The sequence below is a fragment of the Meriones unguiculatus genome, chromosome 3 (assembly GCF_030254825.1).
Source record: "Meriones unguiculatus strain TT.TT164.6M chromosome 3, Bangor_MerUng_6.1, whole genome shotgun sequence".
Taxonomy (NCBI): Eukaryota; Metazoa; Chordata; class Mammalia; order Rodentia; family Muridae; genus Meriones; species Meriones unguiculatus.
In genome coordinates this window covers 77515244-77535726 of record NC_083351.1, presented here as the reverse complement: position 1 = coordinate 77535726, position 20483 = coordinate 77515244, and the positions used below count along the sequence as shown (strand labels likewise).

General features: G+C 39.7%; 1 protein-coding gene across 6 annotated transcripts in view; it reads left to right on the top strand.

Annotated features, from left to right (window-relative positions):
• Nhsl1 (NHS like 1) overlaps window positions 1–20483 on the top strand; it is a 215289-nt gene that overhangs the window by 123780 nt on the left and 71026 nt on the right. The window contains exon 1 of one of the 6 annotated variants that reach the window (XM_060380224.1): window positions 11811–12000. The exons of the other annotated variants lie outside the window; for them this stretch is intronic. Within the exon in view, the coding sequence (XP_060236207.1) occupies window positions 11892–12000 (109 nt within the window). The 5' untranslated portion in view covers window positions 11811–11891. Of the gene's footprint in view, window positions 1–11810; window positions 12001–20483 lie in introns of those variants that run through there. 6 annotated transcript variants of the gene reach the window in all.

Sequence of the window (20483 nt, the reverse complement as noted above, 5' to 3'; positions counted from 1 at the left end):
ACCTTCTGAGCTCTGGTGTTTGGTGATGGTTTCTTCCATCTGTGGCTCTACTCTGTTTCCGAAATATAGAACTATAAAAGACAGCCTTCTTGGTACAGAATCCAGCACAGCTCCCAGTGCTGGTCTTGACCTTCTGTGTCAACAGGTTAAGGAGGGGAGGCTGAAGAGCCTCCCCAGGGATTTCCATGTTGCTTATACAGCTGGCTTGACTTGCTTTCTTGTTTAAACACTACAAAGCAAAGACAAAGAAGCTAACGTTAGACACATGACAGGGCGTAGTCCTTCTAAAGCCTATCTTCAAGTATCAAGCAGCAGGAGAGATGCTGGCGGAATTTTAAAAGCTAACAAGAGTAACAAAGATGTATCCATACCCCCGGGTGGGGTTTTGCTCGACATACAACCTTGTGTATATTTATTTTAAAATTCATTGTTATTCTAGTTAAAAATAGAAGGAAAAGGAGATATAAAATACAAAAGCACCTTAAAAAAATGATGATAGAAAGTTTAACTTCAAAACCTAATGCAATCAGGCCCAAAGTGTAGTTTTAAATAATAACAATGGAATCAAAACATAAGGTTTTAACTTGGGAAAAATATAAAGGAACCTAGATATTGCAGAGGAAAAAAAAGCTTATAGTAAAAATAGAGGTGAAATGTCAAACTCACTGATATTTGTTTCATTTATTTGAGGTTTTTTTTTTTTTATCAATGATAGTTTAAGGGAATAATACTGACAAAAGAGAAGATTGGGGGTGTATGTGGAAAAAATGTGTTTTAATGTAACTTGAGAACTCAAGGGTGTATTTACATTTTAATTTTTAGTATTGTAATCACCATAGCCAAATATTTTCAAAATCTTTTCTCCTAAAACTTTCTTAAACCAGCCCTGAGCTGTTAAAACTTCTCTAGGGTATCAGGCCACTAACCTTCCTTCTTTGTACTGCTCGTTTTGTATTTTGCAGCAGAGTACATTCCCCATTGTTATGCTTTAGCTTTGAGTGAATTATGTAGTGAACTTGTTGGACTGTGTTCTTTCTGTTAAGAGGCCAGAAATATCCTCCTATCTGTACCACACAATATGGTGCCTGAAATAGAACTTACAGTTTACGAGTCCAACCCTGTCATCACCGAGGTGATTGTAGAGGTGAAAAGGCCAAGGCCCATAGGCATGAGGAGTTCCATCTTGGCCTCACTGAGTGAAGTGAGAACTAGGAATTTTCATGCTCATCCAAAGTCCACCAGAGTTTGTAGCCAGCCCAGTTGCTACTTCACATAAACCCTTGTGAGACTTTTCTCACCATTTTTTTCTTAGCAGTGACTACACGAGGCTTTGAAAACATTCAGATGATTATTAAAGTTTTTAAAAAGTCTATTGCTGACATGTATGCATTGGTTTCTGGTATTTTTATTATTTTAGTTAATTACGTGTATGTGTCTTTGTGTATGGTTTGCTATGTGCAGCTGTCCATGGAAGACAGAAGAGGGTGTTGGATTCCCTGGAGCTGGAATTACAGGTGATTGTGAGGTAGCCAGTGTGGGTTCTGGGAACTGAACCTGTGTTTTCTGGAAGAGCAATTAAATGTTCTTAATTATGAGCTGTCTCTCAGCCCTCTGGTATATTTAATTTTTTTTGTTTGTTTTTTGCTTTTGCCTGTGTGTCCATCTGCTAGGGATAAAAACTTGTAAATCACTGTAGTAGTGTTTCCTCTTTGGAAAATCATATGGCGGTCTCTGAAAGCCGGCTGTGTGCTCACCTTCTGACCCAGCAGATTTCTTTTCCAGATGCAGTCCAACAAGAGGGCAAACCTGTGCTTGCCAAATACAGGGTATAAGAATGTACATAGTTGCACCTTTTCTAAACACCTTTAACTTAGACAAAACCAAACATCCGTTAATAATACAACAGGAAGTTAATACCATACCAAATATCATACCATTCCATACCATATTCATACCATACAACAGTAAGAATAAATGTGTTCTTTCAACCAAACAGCTGAATTTTACAGACATAGAAGAGTGTGATTCCAGTTTCAAAGCTTCAAAAACCAGGGAGGAAAATTCTGCTGCTTCAGTCTGGAGGATGGTTCAATTTAGGGGAGAGATTAATAACTGCAACAGTGTGACCCCCGTCTGCTAATGTGTGGATGCTCACTGTGCAGTGATTCATGGAGGCGTGGGCATAGCTTGGGTATTTCTCTGTACCCAGTAAAAAGTGCACTTAGCATTTACATTTGATTTTAGCTTTTGTAGCTATCACTATGTCTGAGTGGGGCTGTGGTTACTTAGGTAAGTATTCTTTTCTGTCTAATGAGCAGTAAAATACAGCCTCCAGAATTTTAGTCTTGGCTTGAATTCTTACTCCATGGCTTGATCTCTTTCAAGTTGCTTAGTTTAAAAATCACTTAGCTTCTTACATAGTCTCCATTTCTTCATCTTAAAAAATGAGACTAAGAAGAGCTGACAAACTTCCGGGATATGATGAGATCTCAGTGAAATATTGTACACACAGTGCTCACTTAGCTTAGAGGAAGGGCTTTCCACTTCTAGCAAGTATTTTTGTTTATCTAAAGAATACTCCCTGCTTCTTAAAATATGAAGCAATCTTGCCACCTGGACTCAGACTAGACCTACAGCATAGACCTATCATCTAGGGTTTGGGCTTTCCCAACCTTAAATCCTCAGAGAATTCATGTCCCATGTTACTTATCTGCATCATCATTGCGAATTAATGACTTCCCATCAGCATTACCAATTCAGAATCCCCATTTGCCCTGCACACAGCCTTTTGCTTTAGTTTTTTTTTTTTTTTTTTTTTTAATCTTAAGAATTTCTTTTTAAGCTTTTAGCCCCTGACACTGCTTCATTTAACTTGATGAGTTGTAATGTACTTTGGTGAGTACCTTCTGTAAATGAGTGAGCCAAACTGAGCCACTTTGTTGGTAGGAAAATGTAGGTGCCTGAAGTTGTACAGATAATTCATAATAGGATGGATTGAGGGCCATGGCCATTCTCTCTCACACACTTTCTCTGTCCCCCCTCTCTCTTTCTCTCTCTCTCTGTGTATGTGTGCATTAACGAAACTCATTATTTTAAAAAAAATTGCCAGCCTTTCTGCTTGAAGATTGTCATTCATTAATGTAGACTTTTGAATCTTGTTACATGAATCTAAAACTTATTCATAAAATGGCCTATAAAATAAATTAAACAGCTTGAGAGAAATACACCAAAAGTTACAATGAAATACCCTGCACATACTCTCCATCCATTTTTCTTCTCGTCTTTTGGAGCAGAATTTATTACTAAAAAAGTCACCTAGATGGTTGTGGTGTTGTGTGCTTGGCTTCCTAGTTCTCAGGGGGCCAGAGCAGGAGGGCTACAAATTTAAGGGAAGCCTAGGTTTCATCGAAAGACCCTGACTCAGAATACAGAAGGATAGGTGAGCATGAGCATAGGTCTGTAATCTCAGCATCAAGGTTTAGGCAAGAGGATCATGACTTTGATGCCAGTGATCTATGTAGCAAGTTCTTAGTCAGTGTGGGCCATATAAAGCAAAAATTGACTCACTCCACTGACAAGAAAAGAAGCCTACAATCAGGTTTCCTGATTTTCACCTGTTCTTTTTAGGGTGCCCAAGTCTGGGTTTGGGTTTTCTGTCACACCTGATTTTCCCCTGGGATACTCATGACAAGTGTCATTTTTCTGTATCTTCTGTGGCCTGTTTTATGAGTGTAGACTCCTTTGCTCATGGGAGTGCTTCCCCTTCTTAGTTATCTATTTTTTAGCCTACAGCTAAGTCTTCCTCTGAATGTATCTCAGATCTACCCATTTGTTCCATTTCAACAGTCATCTCTTACCAATTTTATGGAAAGAGCTTCTTATTCCATCCATACGTAAACTTCTCCATACACAGTGATCAAGGAAAAGTTTATGCAGTTGCTTCTGAAGTAAGTCTCAAGGTAGAAGAGGCCTCTGCTCACCAGACTAAATCACAGACAGGGCAGATAAGATTTGAATCTGTCATGTTTACCAGCACAGAGATCAGGTGACTTGCTCAAGATGTCCTCCAAATGCTGAGCTAAGGTTAAACCTGTCTGTAGCCCTGGCTTTAGGAAAGCTGTGTCTAACTGGAAGTTTATTGGTTATTTCTTAAGATTTTTTTGTTTGTTTATTCATTATTCTTTATGTGCCAAGATTCTATAGACTAATATTTTATCATTTAAAATAAGCTGTTGAGCTTTGTTATGTTATTGTCATTGTGCTTTATCATTAAACTTAACATAGAACATAACTGAATTTGGGGCAGTAATTTACACTGAATGTCAAAGTTTATGATGAAAACACTTAGAGTAGCCCCCTTGTCCCAGGAAACATATAAGGACCTAGAGGGCTGGAAAGGTGGCTCAGAGGTTAAGAACACTAACTCACTGTTCTTCCAAAGGTCCTGAGTTCAATTGTTAGCAACCACAAGGTGGCTCATAATCATCTATAGTAAGATCTAGTGTGCAGGTAGAATGTTGTATAAATAATAAATAAATCTTTTTTAAAAAAGGACGTGGAAAAATGAAATGTAAAAAAACTGAAAGGTAATAGGAAAAAAATTTTGCCTGACTGGTTTTTCTACTGACTTTTTTTTTTTTTTTTTTGGTGCCTGAAGAGACAGCCTTGGGTGCTGGGAACTGAACATTTATGGTTGTCTACTGACTTTTTAAAGGATGGCTCTGAAAATTTTTGTTATTGTTTTATTTCCTTTTAATAGAATGTTTCAGGTTTGGGGTATAGCTTAGTGGTAGAGCACTTGCCTGCCATACAAAAGCCCAGATTATTCCTAGCTCTGCAAATAGTAATAACAATAGTAATAAATAATAAATAATAGGGTAGTGAAGCAAATATTTGCTAATCCACTCCACCTGAATGCAAAAATAGAGGAAATTCAAAGTTACCATCATTGCAAGTGTTCTGCTTCTTTCTTTAACTACTTGCTAGAGCCTCTCATTGGTGTAAAGTGTCCTAAACGTGCAACTGACTTGGTGTAGCCTGTGTTTGTCTGTAGATGATTCCACCCTCACCCCCTGTGCTCACCTGCTGAGCTCTGAAAGAGTCTGTGTTTGTGCAAACATCATTCTAGCCTTCAGGGATTGTGGTGGCTGCAAATTATTCTCCATCCAAGATGATATTTCTCTGTTGAAAAGAAAATAGGAATATGAATATTTAATGTTTCATTATAATATTTGGATGTTTATGAGGAAATCAATATTTTTGAAATATGACACATGAAAACTCTATTTGTTTTGCCGTTTTGTTATTTTTTTCTTTTGTGGTGCCAAGCATCTCACAGGGCCTTGCCTGTGTTGAGTGAGCGTCTGGCAGGGCCTTGCAGGTGCTAGATGAGCCCTCCACCAGAGGTATACCTGTTGCTATAATGTTCTTTTGGAATGTATACACCTTACCCTTGTTCATTCAAATGCTGATTTCTCTTCCCCATTCTCTGACTTCAATCCTGACATTGCATTGTGATACTAATTCTAAGCATCACCTGTCTCAACTTTGTGTAAACATGCCAAAATAAAACAACCAGCCACAAAGTTGAGCAATGGAAAGGAAGGAGTAGGAGGGAGAAGGGACGAGCCAGAGGAGAGGAAGGAGTAGGAGGCAGAGAAGGAGAAGCAGCATGAAAGAAGCTGGGAGACCAGAAGCTAGAGGAGAGGTCTTGGAACAATGTGGAGAGATGGACTGGACCTAACATATCACTAAAAGCAAGTATAATGGGTAAAATCTGAATAGTAGGAACTTTGCAGTCTTGGAGGTTTAGGATGGAGTAACTATTGCCCAGCATTGTGTTTTAGGTTAATTAAATAAATCCTTGTTTCTGTGTGATGATTTGCTTATACAGCTGTTTAGGTTTAACTGTAGCTTTACTGAAAGATATATTACTAGTAAATATTAATGACAAAATACAACGCACACCTCCAACCCTAGCTTTGCCTTTGAGTTGTATTTGAGATGAGTCTTGTTCAGGCTGGCCTCTCTGTAGTATGCTTGGTAGCTCAGGCTGGCTCAAAGTTCTGATTCTCCTGCCTTTTGAATGTTGTGTTGACAGATATGTATCATCATGGCTAGCTTTCTAATGAAACTTAAAGAAAAAAAAAAAAAAAACACAAACCCTTGCCTTAGCCAATGAGGAATTGTACTGCAGATTAAAGTTTTACAGTACCATTAAATTATGCTTTGGAAAAAATACTTTTGCTATTGATACCATTATTGCATATATGCTAAAACATTTTCCAGCCTTCATCAGACAGACTTATTTATGCAATGCTACTCATAAAAAATTGTATTTGCTTAATAGAAGCTTAGCTGGACTTTTTTTTTTTCTTTATTAGCATTACTGGGTGTGTGAGGTGAAGGGTCTCCTTATGAGGCCCCACCCCTCCCAGAGGGGTAGGGAGGAGTCATATTCCTTCGTGACACAGCCACTCAAACAACCCTCAACCCATGCTGATGTAAGCAACCCTAATAATGAAGTGAGAAACCAAAACCAAAGACCTGAAAGAAGGAGAGAGGCTGGAGAAGGATCTGTAGGAAGGGATAAGAAATGATGTGAGGTCGGGCGAGGAGGCACACACCTTTAATCCCACTTCTGGTGGGGTAGGGGGACAGGACAGAAGCAGGCAGATAGATATCTGTGAGTTCAAGAGGCCAGGGCAGCCAAGGCTACACAGAGAAACCTTGTCTCGGTAAAAAGGGAAAAAAAATGCTGTGGGGGGAAGGGGCCTTGAACAAAGAATAATGTGATAGTGTGTAAAAGTATACATTTTAAGAAAATTACTGTGTCATGTTAGTTGCCTTCAGCTTTACTTAAGAGGTGCCTGTGGGAATCATGAGTGTACTTTGTGGGGTAGAGCAGTCCAGTGAGAGCTCTGCTTCTCAGAATGCTGTTTCTATGAAATTTGTATCTTCCCTCTGTTGCCCATTTAAATTTTTGATGGATTTGAAGCATATCTTTAAAATTGATTTTGCATTTTCGTTTTCAGTTCTCTAAAAATGCCATCCATGGAAAGATACCTGGACTGTGTTGAGTTGACACAGTAATTGGGGGTGGTGAACACAGCTGCATGAATTCTTCTTAGGCCATTGATGGAGTTTGAGCAAAGAGATTGCTCTCGCTTTTCCAGCTTCTGATTCAGGAAGTTCAGTGTAAATAACTACTACTGGATTTAGCTTAAACTTGAAGGGTGGGGTATCTACAAGTCCAGGTTGATTTTGGAGCGAGTAAATGGTTGTTCCTAGTACAGCAATTGTCCTGCAGGGGCCTATCGTAGCCTTACTCATTTCCCATCCTGCCCAGCGGGCCTGGCTTCCTTTGTAACAACATGCAGGCTTGCAACCAAGGCTCCACGAACAGGCTCACATACCAAGGAGTGTTAGGCAGTAACTGAGCAGGTTGTTTGACTCTACTGGCAAGTGGAACAGCCCTGGTCTCCTGCCAGTCTCGAAGTGGTATTCATACTTGCATGCCTTCAGTGTTGACCAGCAGGTGGCAGCAGCTGCATTTTGCTGTAGCAGCCCTGGCTTGGTAGCAGGTAAATTTATTCTCTGCCCTGTCTGGAGATTTGGCAAGATAATAATATCCTTCATTAATTGTGGGGCGTATGCGTGCGTGTGTGCGTGCATGTGTGTGTGTGTTTTGTATTTTTTTTTCTTCTCAATATTACTAGAGTAGATTCTGTTGTTTGCCTCTATGTACTTTGGCTTTGCCGTCATATCTACTTTTTGAAAGGTACTGTCTGTTTTAGTTTAATTATCTGATATTTCTTCCCGGAATAAAGATACTGCTTTGAATTGAGTGTGTGTTACTTATTGGAAAATTTTTGAAGTACTTCAGAGTTGTATGTGATTAAGATTGGCCTGAAATCAGCATTTTAAAAATGATCACAGAGAAACCTTTTTTAGCAGTCACTTTGGTCATGACTGTAGTTTCTGAAAACACCCCACCCCAAGAGGGAATCATTAGTGTGAGTATAGCCTTGCCCTGTTTTTCTTTCATCAGTGTTAGCTTACTGTGGATGTACACTTTTGCTCTTGTTTTTCCAAGTTATTTTCACCCATCTCTGAAAGCTTCTTTAAAAGTGTGTGTGTGTGTGTGTGTGTGTGTGTGTGTGTGTGTGTGTGGAAGGGAGGTTTCTCGGAACTGAACTCAGGTTGTGAGATTTGCCTGGCATGTGCCTCTACCCACTGTGCCATCCTGTCATCTCTCCTGCCCTCTTTTGAGACTGGATATTATGTAGCCCAGGCTGGACTTGAACTCACTGTAGTCAAGGATGACCTTGAATTTCTGTTCCACCTATCTTTATCTCCCAAGGGCTGGAACCACAGGCCTTCAATGACTCTTGGCGTTTGTCAGGCCTGGGGATCTAGCCCAGGGTCCATTCCTGATAGACAAGCATTCTGCCAATGGAGCTATATCCCAGCCCTCTATTTTTTATTTTTTTCCTTTAATGCACAAAAACCCTGATATTCAACCATTTCAAGCTGAGTGAAGCCTGACTGGCAGAGTTTCTTCACACTCTTTGTGATCTAACTCTAGCAGCCAGATCTCTCAAGACATTTCTGCCAGCCCCATATTGTCACCCGCCCTGGCAAGCAGGTCGTCTGAGGAGGCTGAGCTGCAGACAGCAGTATAAGCAGAAGGCATGCTGCCTAGTTATGGTACATATAAGGTGAATAGAAGAGGCTGGGCATCGGGCCCAAGCCTAACCTTCAGGGATGACTCTCAGAACAGGCTGACCCAGGGAGCTAGCTAGCCCTTACTGCTGGCAAAGTTGATACTCGGTTTTTGAGCCCAAGACCACACTGCTTCCTCTGCATGCCCACTCCACCACATAAATGCCACCCGCTTCCTACCTCCATAAAATTAGAGGCTAGGCACAGAGACGTTGATTATTTCAGCAGTCAGAATTTTTACAAGAAATCACTCAGTTCATCATGGACATCTGCTTTGCCAATACTATATATTAAGCACTGATACCTGTGTGCAAGAGTCTGGGAAAAATGCTCTAAAGGTCAGCGTGCCCGGAACTGTGAAAGGTAGTATGTGCACCATTGTAAATCCATGACTCCATGTTCCCCACTCACCTGCTACTTCTTTTTGTCTTTGTGCTTGTGCACTTCTGTGTTCATTATGCTTGTGCTTCTGTCCTTCTTCTACCTGGAATGGATAGCATGCTCACTCTAGCGGACTCTTCGCTCATTAGGGTCTAGTTCATGAATTACCTGTTATATAACGTTTTCCTTGATGTTACTTCTGTATGAATGCTCCAATTTATGCCTATATACCATTTTATTTTGTCTCTCTTCTTAAGGGCTAAGGAAGAGATTGCTCATTCCTTTTATCATCTGATGGCCAAACTTAACTGGCCAAAGGCAGTGTATGTGTAGTCCTTGTTTCCCAGAAACATAGTTCTAGTCCTGGGACAGAGAGCATCTTTATAGCATAAATAGAAGAGTGGATATTCCACTCCAGAAAAGGGCCTAGTGATGGAAGGTTTGTAAATGCTTCCTGAGAGGCTGTTTTCATTTTAGAATCTGCAGAGCCTAAGGCAGCTTGGTGGGTTGAGGCTTTAATTAATTGCAAGGCTGCAAATTAATTGAATGATTTCCTCATCATGACTTTTTCTCTGGTTAAAAGCTTTTTATTGGTTTGAGAGCCCATAGGTACTTTAATGCTATTGTTTTTTTAATGCCATAAGAATGAATTCTCTAGAGCTATTATGCTTAAGTTGTTTCTTTTCTTTTCAGATATTTATTAGGTGTAAGATTGTCTTGCTTACATGTGTGTAAGTGCACCATGTGTGCAGAGTGCCCATGATTGTTGGAAGAGAGTGTTGGGTTCTCCTAGAACTGCAGTCACGGGAGAGTGGGAGCTGCCATGTGGTGCTGAGAATCAAATCTGGGTCCTCTGCAACGGCAGCAAGTGCTCTTAACTACCAAGCCATATCTCTAGCCCTTGTTTCTTTTCTTGTAGGAATTCACTAATTTTATGAAATAATGTTAATTGCATGCCTACATGTGTTAGGTATGATGTCAAACTTCTAGACCTTGAGGATTTGGGGAGCTTTGCCCTCTGGCATGGTGAAGGTCATTTGTGCCCGGGAGATTTATCACCTAAACAGACTACTGTACAGAGATAAGCGGTAGTTGCATGGAAGAGAAATACAGATGGCACTGAGAGGGAGTAACAGGTCTGAACACGGTTGAAGGGTCAGGAGAGGTTTATTATCTGAGGAAATGCCAACCTAATCTGAGGCTCAAAGGGTAATGGAAAGAAAGCCTGTGAAAAGTATTCCATGGTTTCCTTCACCTACATCTTTCCAAAGCAACCTTCAAAGTGCTTTCTCACGAAGTCCTCTTCTTAGCTCACCATCTTCTGTGCTCATGTGATTGCCGATAAAGAAAGGCTTTTATTAGGGGTAAGCAAACAGCACCCATGCAAACAGCAAGCACATGGAAAAGACACTGGGAAACACAAGAGGGACGCAGGAAGTGGAAGCCTGGTCTCTTCTTGAAGGCTAGGGGATTTAAGGGCCTTTGATGGGGTCTTCCTACTCCAATTTAGGGTTGCTCAGTTTGAACAAAGAAAGACAAGGAACTGATAGCTCCACAAGTTTGGGGCTAAACATACCTTAGTCAGTCAGGTCTTGATTTTGTCAGACCATTTCACACAAGCCAGTTTTTAGGCTTCCAGGTTTTTGTCTCAGGTCAAGTAAGGAAGAAGCCAGCCTTCTTGGAAGTTAAGCATTTTTATTATCTAGCCATGGTCTCTCTCCCTATCACAAGCTGTTTCTTTCTTCTCCTTCTTCTTTTTTTTTTTTTCAAGATTTTTTTTTTTTAAGATTTATTTGTTTATTCTATATATAATGCCAGAAGAGAGCACCAGATCTCATTATAGATGGTTGGGAGCCATCATGTGGTTCCTGGGAATTGAACTCTGGTCCTTTAGAAGAGTAGCTAGTGTTCCTAACCTTTGAGTCCAGCCCCATAAGCTTCTTAAGGGACAACTTTATACAAATTAGAAAATCATTCCATAACACGTTTCTTTTAAATTCTTTAGGCTCCACATATTTCTGTTGTAGCTCCATGTTGTCACATTCTATCCATTTGGCCCGGCACCAAAGTTGGCGCTGCGCAAAGTGAATGGTGTGGACTTGACTCTGGCCCTCTAGGAAATGTGAGCGAGCTGTCTACCCCATGTAGAGTGCTTTGGGCATAAAATAAAGCTCCTTAAAAATGCTTGAGTTTAGGGATGGATAATTGATGTTGTAATGTGAATGGATTCAGGAAAAGCACATTTTTATTAGGAATACACATTTCTTTAAAGAATGGAGGTCATGGTTAGGAAGACCCCCCATCTAGACAGGGTGGAGGGGAATTTAGTCCTTCTTTGATCTCTGTGGGAATCTGCTGAAACCTCTCTCTTTCCATTTTCATAGATCTAAGAAGAATTTGCAGGGCGCTACTGAATAGCAGTCATCTGCCCAGACTTCCTAATGATTCCCTTCACCACTGTGATGTTTTTAGCACATTCTACACATTGGAGCTCTCTATGAATGAAGCATTCAGGTTGCCATTCAACGTGTCTGGTTTGGGGTGCATTCTAAGTCCACTTATACAAGAAGCTATTTGTAGTGCTTAGCAGCTGCAAACTGAAGAGGTTGTTTTTTTTTTTTTCTTTTGAGGGTGTGTGTGTGTGTGTGTGTGTGTGTGTGTGTGTGAGAAATGCAATCTCAGTGACACTCAAAGTTCAGAATGCAGAGGTGTCCTGTTGAGTTAGGTTTGTAGCTGACAGGGGGTTACCCAGGGAAGAATTGCCTTTTACACTATACTAGCATGGAATGTCTCGAAGTGTGCTTTGCATACAACCACTGGAATTTATTCTAATGATGAATGTGATATACTGTCTGGAGTCTGTGGCTGATTCTGCCATCCAGTGGGGTGCTGTTGGTGAGTATGTCTCTCTCCAGCTGAAATAATTAAACATCACTTAGAGGGGATTGCGTATAAACATCTAGCGGGGGTGGGAAAGTGCAAGTATTTTAAACCACATTGATAGCTGAAAAATATGATTAAATAGACTTTGCAAATGTTGATTGACTGTGGCAATTTCATAAATATTTCATTTTAGTATAGTGCTGCGTATCAAACTCAGGGCTCTGTGTTTTTATCATCTGATTTCTATGGCTTGCTGCATTCAAAGAGATAATGTCCCAGACCTGCTGATAAAATTAAGTCCATGTGACATTTTTAAGAGGCTTTATTGGAGAGATTTCAGAGAATTATTTTATTATGGTTATTATTATTATAAGATCTATTTTATTTATTTCCTTCTTAAATATCTTTGCATTGTATGTTTGTCACAATCAGCCCAGCTGAACTGGAGCTCACTGTATAGATCAGGCCTTGTACTTCTGCCTACCAAGTGCTGGGATTACTGGTGAATACCACCAAGCCTAGCTCGCCATGTATCTTTTCTTTTATTCTGGTTCTAGGATTGATTGTTTAAGTGTGTATGTGCATGTCTCTCTCTCTGTGTGGTGGGGGAGGGTGAACAATGTTCCACTTGATCATTTTTAAATTATTATTTTTAATTTATATAGATGCTTTGTCCACATGTATATCTGTGCGCCTTGTGCATGCCAGGAACCCACAGCGGCCAGAATAGGGCATCTGGTCTTTTGGCACTTGGAGTTACAAATGGTTGTGAGCTGCAGTGTGGGTGCTAGGAATGAAACCCCAGTCTTCTGGAAGAGCATCTATTGTTCTTAATTGCTGAGCCTTCTACCCACACCCCACCGTATTATTTTTGAGACAGTGTCTCTCACTGAACTGATTTGGCCTGTCAGCAAGGTCAGAGATTCTTTTGTCCTTCCTTCAACTAGGATTATGGGAGTCCATAGCTGTGCCCAGCTTTTAGCTTAAAAGGGTGCTGGCTAAGACTCATAACCAAACCTTCGGCAGAAGGAGAGTTAGTATGACAGGGAAAGGATAGGAGCCCCACAAGGACCAAATATATCTGGGCACAGGGTTTTTTTCTGAAACTGTTTCTCCAACCAAGGACCATGTATGGATATGACCTAGAACCTTTACTCGGACGAAGCTCGTGGTAGCTCAATAACCAATTGGTTTCCCATAGTAAGGGGAACAGGAACTGTCTCTGACAGGAACTCAATGGCAGGCTCTTTGACTCCCCCCCCCCAAGGGAGGAGCAGTTCTGTTAGGCCACAGAGGAGGACTTTGCAGCCAGCCCTGAAGATACCTGATAAAACAGGGCCAGACGAAAGGGGAGGAAAGGGGCAGGGAGAAGCTGAGGGAGGGAGGGTGGGATTGGGAGGGAATAAGGGAGCGGGATACAGCTGGGATACAGAGTTAATAAAATGTAACTAATAATAATAAACAATTAAAAAAAAAAGGGTGCTGGAACCCATACTCAGGTCTTCATGTTTGAGTGGCTGTCACTTTACCCACCGAGCCATCTCCCCAGCCAACTGTTCGTTAGATTCTTTGAATGATTCCCCCCCACATTCCCCACTTTTTATATTTTTTCCATAATGAAAGACAGATGACAGGTGGCTCAGTTCTGTAACGTAGCACTTGGGAGCCCGAAGCAGGGAGATCTTGTGTTACAAGCCAGATTAGGCTACTTGCTGAGATGTTCTTTCAAAAGAGGAAAATGAAAAAATGACTAATAAAATGATAGTCCAAATTAAGAACTAGCCATATTTTATACTCTAAGTTTCATATAAGCTTATATAAGCTTTATAAGTTAAATATACTTTTTAGATACATGAAGATTGTTCATCTTAATCTTGTCTATGATTACTTTATTGCTTAAAAAAATATCTTTTTTTTTGTTTTTTTTTTCTTTTTGTGTTTTTTGGCTGCTTCCTATTTTGAGCTGCAGTGTAGGCTTTGTAACAGTGGCAATCAAGCAGGTCCTTAATATTACCCAGTTTTAGCTGATCCTGTGCCTCTTTTCAGTTACATATTTAGGATCACCCCATCACACTGGCTTTTTATTTCATATTGAGATTTTCTGTTTGCTCCACAAAGATTCTAACAAAAAGAGTGATATCATTTTTTTTCCAGATTCTAAAATTCATTTCCTTTAGATTAGTTTTTATTCTTAGTCCATAAGTAAGTTAAATTTAAATAATATACAAATAATATATTATACTATATAAATAATATATAATTAAATTAAATAAATATATTTAAGTCATTGAGCAGTTAGACCTTTAATATGGATTCAGATAGTAAAATGAATTAACTTTGTAATTAAGCTTATTTATTTGCAGCTCTGCTCGCACACATTGTTTTTCTCTTTTACAAGCCTGTACGCACCTCATATAGGCTATGTGGAATGAACTGGAGCATCAGTGCTGCTTGAACACAAAGATGTGAGCTATACAGCGCGATGAAGAGTAACTGAAGTGTAAGAAGCTGCAGTTAAAGAAATGATCTGTTGTCTTTCTGTAAGGCACACCTTGCTCTTTTTTAACATTAAATTTGTTTTAGTTTTATTTCTTTTTCTGTGTATGAGCGTTTTGCCTGTATGTATGCATGTGCACCATATGTGTGCCTGGTGCTGGAGGTCAGAAGAAAGGATCACATCCCTAGGATCTGGACTTGAGGATAGTTATAAGCCAGGATGTAGGTGCTGGGGGCCAAACTCAGGTCTTTTATAGGAATAGCGAGTACTCTCAACCACTGAGCCAGCTCTCTAGCTCCACAGTTTGCTTTAAAGGAACCTGTCCTCGACGTAAAATGACGCAGTTTAAAAACAAAGTTATTAACGCAGCATCAAGGAATTCTTCAGGATGGTTAACATTTGGCCATTACTTTAACAGTGAGTAGAGACATGCCCAGTTAGGGCAGGGGTCAGGCATCTAGGAGATTGATAGCCTATGCAAGAATGTTGACTTAAAAAATGAGAGTACTTTGTTTCCCCAGTCATATGGCCTGTTCCCAACACAGGCAGCATGTCAGATGCTGCAAACTAGAGACAAGATATTCATTTCTGCCAGGAGTGGCCTACTGCTATACTTCCAGATGCTTATTGCAATAAATAAATGAATAAATTATATATCCATATATATTTAAAAGCTTTGATGTTCTCCCTGGCTCTTTCCCACTCTAACTCTAGGCACCTCTGAAAGTTCCCTTTTGCATTCCCATGCAGTGTCCTTATACACAGTTAACAAGGCTTGCTCCTTACAAAGCTGCCTCCTGTGGGCCACACCTCAGTTCTGTCATCTCAGGATAGGCCCCGGCGGCCCTGGGCAGCAAAGACTCAGCACCCTTCTTTCATTGCAAGGCAGCCAGACTTCGAATGTTTGGTGTCAGTGTGCCTCCTTTTGTGTTTTATGTTTTCCACTTTTGATTGGGAAGGGCAGGAGTTCTTTTTCTCTTCTCATGGCGTGTTTTTTGTCTGCCTTTCCTTTCATTTGTTCATTGTTTGTTACATGAATACTGTGGCTTGCCTAAACTAGCCATGGTGATAGCAGAAGTTTTGAAGTAGACTGAGCAGATGGGAACAGTGGGGTTGGGTTAAATTATTAACCAGGATCTGTATGCAGGGTGAAGGGGGTTTCTCAGCATCAAAATTAACTGGCAGAATGATACCAGATCAAGTTCCCTCTAAAGAACAGATGTAGCATAATGTCTGAAGGTTTCCCTTTCTCCTTTTACCAGCTCCACCCATACTGGCAAAGGGGAATTTCTATTAACCCTTTCCAGCATATCATGGCCACACCATTAAAAATTAATTTGGAAACAGAACATATCATTATATCATGATGTTCTGGAGTATTGATGAATTGAAATGTGCTTTGTGAAATAACATTAGAGAGACGACAAAAATAATTCTACATGAAGTTTTGTCACATGGTTTTATTCTGGGAACAGTATCTCTAAGCTATTACCTTTTATGTGTATGTGTATGCAAAGTAAATTATATTGACTATTTTCTGCAACCTCTTGTCAAGTATACACATGTAATTTGAATTGACCTGGTAGGCTTGTACTGTGTGATTTTTTTCAGTTTGCCCAGTGAGCCTCAAAAACAAAACGGATGAATATTTCTAAGGAGTTTAGATTAAGTTTTAACTATATGTAAAGGTAATGAATGAGTAAATCTAAAGGAGTTGTGTATATTCTTCTAATTTATTTTTTAAACATTTGCTTTTATGTGTTTGAGTGTTTTGCCTACATGTATATATGTACACCGTGTGGATACAGTGCTTGAGGAGGCCAGAAGCAGACCCCCTGGAACTGGGCGTACAGACAGCTTTGAGCTACCGTGTGAGTTCTTGGAGTCAAACCCTGGCCCTCTGCAAGAGCAGCAAGTGCTCTTAACTGCTGAGCTATGTCTCCGGTCCTCCTCCACTTTTCTAATTTAGATGTTAAAACAAAAGAAAAACAAAAACACAACAACCAAAAAAAAAAACAAAAAACAAAAAACACAAACCACCAAACATGATTTTTTTAAAAAAAGTACTTTTAAGGTTAGCAAGTAGTAAAGCCACTACTTATAGATAAGGTTGAGCTGAGGAATGTTCTATTTAAGGAGCTGAAGTTCCTTGACCTGTGTTATATTTAGCTTGTACTACATAGCTCTAACTAGAAATGTATGTTATGTGTGATTTTTCTTAGTCTTCCTTTCTTTCTATTTCCAACTTAGTCAAACACAGTACTCTTTGGTAATATATATATATATTATTTTCGATTGATGAAGATTTTAAAAGTATGTATGTATAATATATTGCACATATATAATATGCATGATTTATGTCCTATTATATATATTATGATACAGCCTTATCTCATTTCTGCATGTAACAGTTATGCATAACATTTGAAAATGGTCCCTTTTTAATCAATATTGTTTAACAATATGAAAGTTCAAAGATTGAAAAGACTTCTAATATTCCACTGTGTTTAATGTACCCAGGAGCCTGAAATTTTATGAAAATAGGGATGAGGAGATAAGGGGCTGGAAGCTCTGTGGCAGGGTTCTGGACTCTTTCCTGGCTTTGCTGTTAAGAAGCATTTAGTTTCAACAGATAGGTTTTGTTTTGTTTTTGTACCTCAAAATGATAAGGTTGTGCTAAAGATGAGAAAATGGGTGGTAACATGGACAGATAGTGAATAGTTGGGTGTCTCTGTCTCCTCTAAAAAGTCAACCCCGAGTTGATACCCATCAACCCCTGTTTGTTTGATTGATTGATTTTTAAATTCATACTTTAGGTGTCTGTGATTCTTAGAACATATTTTAATGTTCTTAATGCTGTAAACAGAAGTGTTTTAGACTTCAAACATGTGTGTGTAAAGTGAGATATCCGGGTACCCAAATCTCAACTCAGAATTCAGTTTATGCTTTTTATCCATCCTATACACAATCTGAAGGGAATTCTGGACAATACTTTTGTTGAACCTGTGTTTTTACTGTGACTCATCTCATGCTCAAGTTAGGTATGGAAATTTTTACTGATGATATAGAGGAGCTCAAAAAGTGTCAGATTTTAGATCATTTCATGTTTGATGTTTAGAATGTATATGGTATTAAACATAGTTTAAGTGAAAGCATTGTGAAGAAAGTTAGCTGCAAATGAATTCTTGATCTCTTCATCTTTTGGCATGGATTATGACACAAATAGATGTTGTGTTGTATTTAACAAAAATCTCAATTGTTCGATCTTTACCAATAAGATTCAGGAGCCAGATGCTAGAGTGAAAGCCTGCAAGTCCAGAAAGGCAGAGAAAGTACCCAGCTGACTTTCCTCCTCAGCAGAGGTTCCAGAAGAATGTTCCTTCCCCACACTATCACAAAAAAAAGAACCTCAAAACCGAATTTCCCTCCCTTCTCCTTCCTGTGTGTCTCCCTATCCATTCTCCTGACTTCTTTTACTCTCTCTGTTTTTTTTTTTTCCTATGTTCATTCTCTGTCAGCTGGTTGCCTTGCCTCTTGACCTATGGCTTATTTTATTTAATTCAAGCTCTTGGATTAAAGGTGTGTGCTAGGGCTGAACCACAGCACAACTAGAAACAGTTTTTTTCCAGTAAACAACACAATCTTGGGGTTCACAGTGTCTACAACACATAAGCCTTCCTAGTGTTTTTCTTAAACCACTGCCTAGCTTCTGCTGACAAGCAAGAGCCTTTGGGTGTGCTCTAGTCCTGTCCTGTTCTGTTCTTTGCTTCTAGGGTGTGGTGTGCAGACCTGGGTCTAATGGTGGTCCTCCTCTTTTTCACTGACGCTCTCTTCTGTTGTGTCTCAGATATTTTTTCCTCTTCCTCCTCCTCTTCTTTCTTCTTCTTCTCTAACTCCTCCTTCTCCTTCTTGTTATTCTCCTTCTTCTTCTCCTCCTTCTCCTTCTTTTTCTTTTTTTCTTCCTCAGTTTTCCAAGAAAGGGTTCTCTGTATAGGCTTGGCTGTCCTGGACTCACTCTGTAGACCAGAGTTGTTCGTTTTCTAAATAAACTAGGGAAGCTCCATCATTTCCACTAGGAACTTTCTGTTCCCCTCCCTCCCCATCCCTGGCCTTACTCATTGTTGTTACCATTTTATCTTTTAAGGTGTGTCTCTGAACTGGACTGTGAACTTCCTAGGAAGGCCTCTTGCCGGTTTTAAGAAGGCAGTAAAATCCAGGGCCTGTGGGCATTCCAAGCACACACTTAACTACTGAACTCTATCACTAGACTTTTGCTTTTAAGACAGTTTCCCTGTGTAAATGCTCAGCATAAAACTAAAGATTGAACATAAACCACTGTCTCAACATGTTTTTTTTTTTTTTTTTTTTTTTAGCTGATATGTTGGCTAGTCCTACCTGTGAAAGTGATACCATGATACCCCAAGGAAAATTTGTTGTTCATAAAGATTCTCTCACTGCTTTGCCCAAGTGTTCTGAATTTGAACTCATAGGCTCATGTAAGCCCTGACTCTTGTGTAGCTGAAAGTAGAGACATGTATTACCATATCTGGCCTAAGGAAAAAAGAAACGTTATATTTATTTAGTTATTTATTGTGTTTATTCAAGACAGGATTTCCCTATATAACCTGGATATCCTGGAACTTGCTCTGTAGACAAGACTGGTCTTGAACTCTCAGAGACCTTCCTGCTTCTGCCACCTGTTGGGATTAAAGATGTGTGTCACCACTTCCTGGTTAGAAAAAAAAAACTTTAAATATAACATTTATTACTAAGAGGGCTTTATTAATATGAAAGAATAAGCAGAAGACTTAGAACTTATATGGATACAAATTTCACGGCACAGTAATAGAAACAGAAATTACAAAATCCTGAATCAGAATAAGACACCAGGATTATTGGAGTTCAGTACTTAAAAAACAGTTCTACCAGGATTATTCAACCAATGTTGAGGCATAGTTTTGTTTTTTTTTTAAATTCATTTACTTATTTTTGTTTGTGTGTATACATCTTCCTGTGTGTGACAGCAAGAGTCCAAAGCTGTGTCTCTTCTTCAATCACTTTTCATCTTACTTTTTCTGAAATAGGATCTTCCACTGAACCAGGATCTAGCCTGGCTAGTCTGCAAGCTCCAAGGATGCTCCTGTCGCTGCTTCCCCCGTGTTGAGATTACAGGTGTCCACATCTGCGCTTGCCTTCTTTTACAGGGGCACTAGGGGATTAAACTCAAGTCCTCATGCTTGTGCAGCAAGTGCTTTACTGACTAAGCCGGTTCTCTAACCTGAAAAGCTTTGTGAAAATAGCATTTGAAGATGGTACAAAAAAATGCTATATGGGCAGTTGGTAGAACCCTCATTTGAGGAGCCGACAGCTCAACCCTGAGACTAGAGGAAAAATAATTTGTGGTGTCAGCAAAGCTGATTCTTCTTCACTAAAGTGTTTCTCTTGGACTGGGAAGATGGCTCAGCAGGTGCTTGTCACCAAGCCTGATGATCTGAGTTTGATCCCTGGGACCCTATGGTGGAAAGGAAAGAACAAACTGTTGTAAACTATCTTGTTACCTTCATCTATGCATGCACATGCACAGGCATGAACATACTATACACATGCACACCACACACCAAGAAAATTTTAAAAATAAGTATAATTCTTTATTAAGCATAAAGCAGCTTAGTTGTTTCCTGATTAATTTGTGTATTTAATAAAGACAGATGCTTACTATATACCAAGAAATATTCTGTGGGGTTTACTAATAGTGATGTCAAATTCTGATAATAACCCTGTGATGGAAATACTCCCCTTACTTCCACTGTCCATCTGACTAACGCATGGCGTGGATGTCCCCTTTGGTAAGCAGCTCCTGCGTTGGGCCAGGAGGCTGGTGGTTGCAGAATTGAGGGTCTTCCTTATTGTGCTAGTCTGTCAGGTTTCCAGCATCTAGGATATTACAGCTGTTTGCTTTGCTGCCTTTAGTGTGGTTGCCTACAACCAGAGTAGGAAG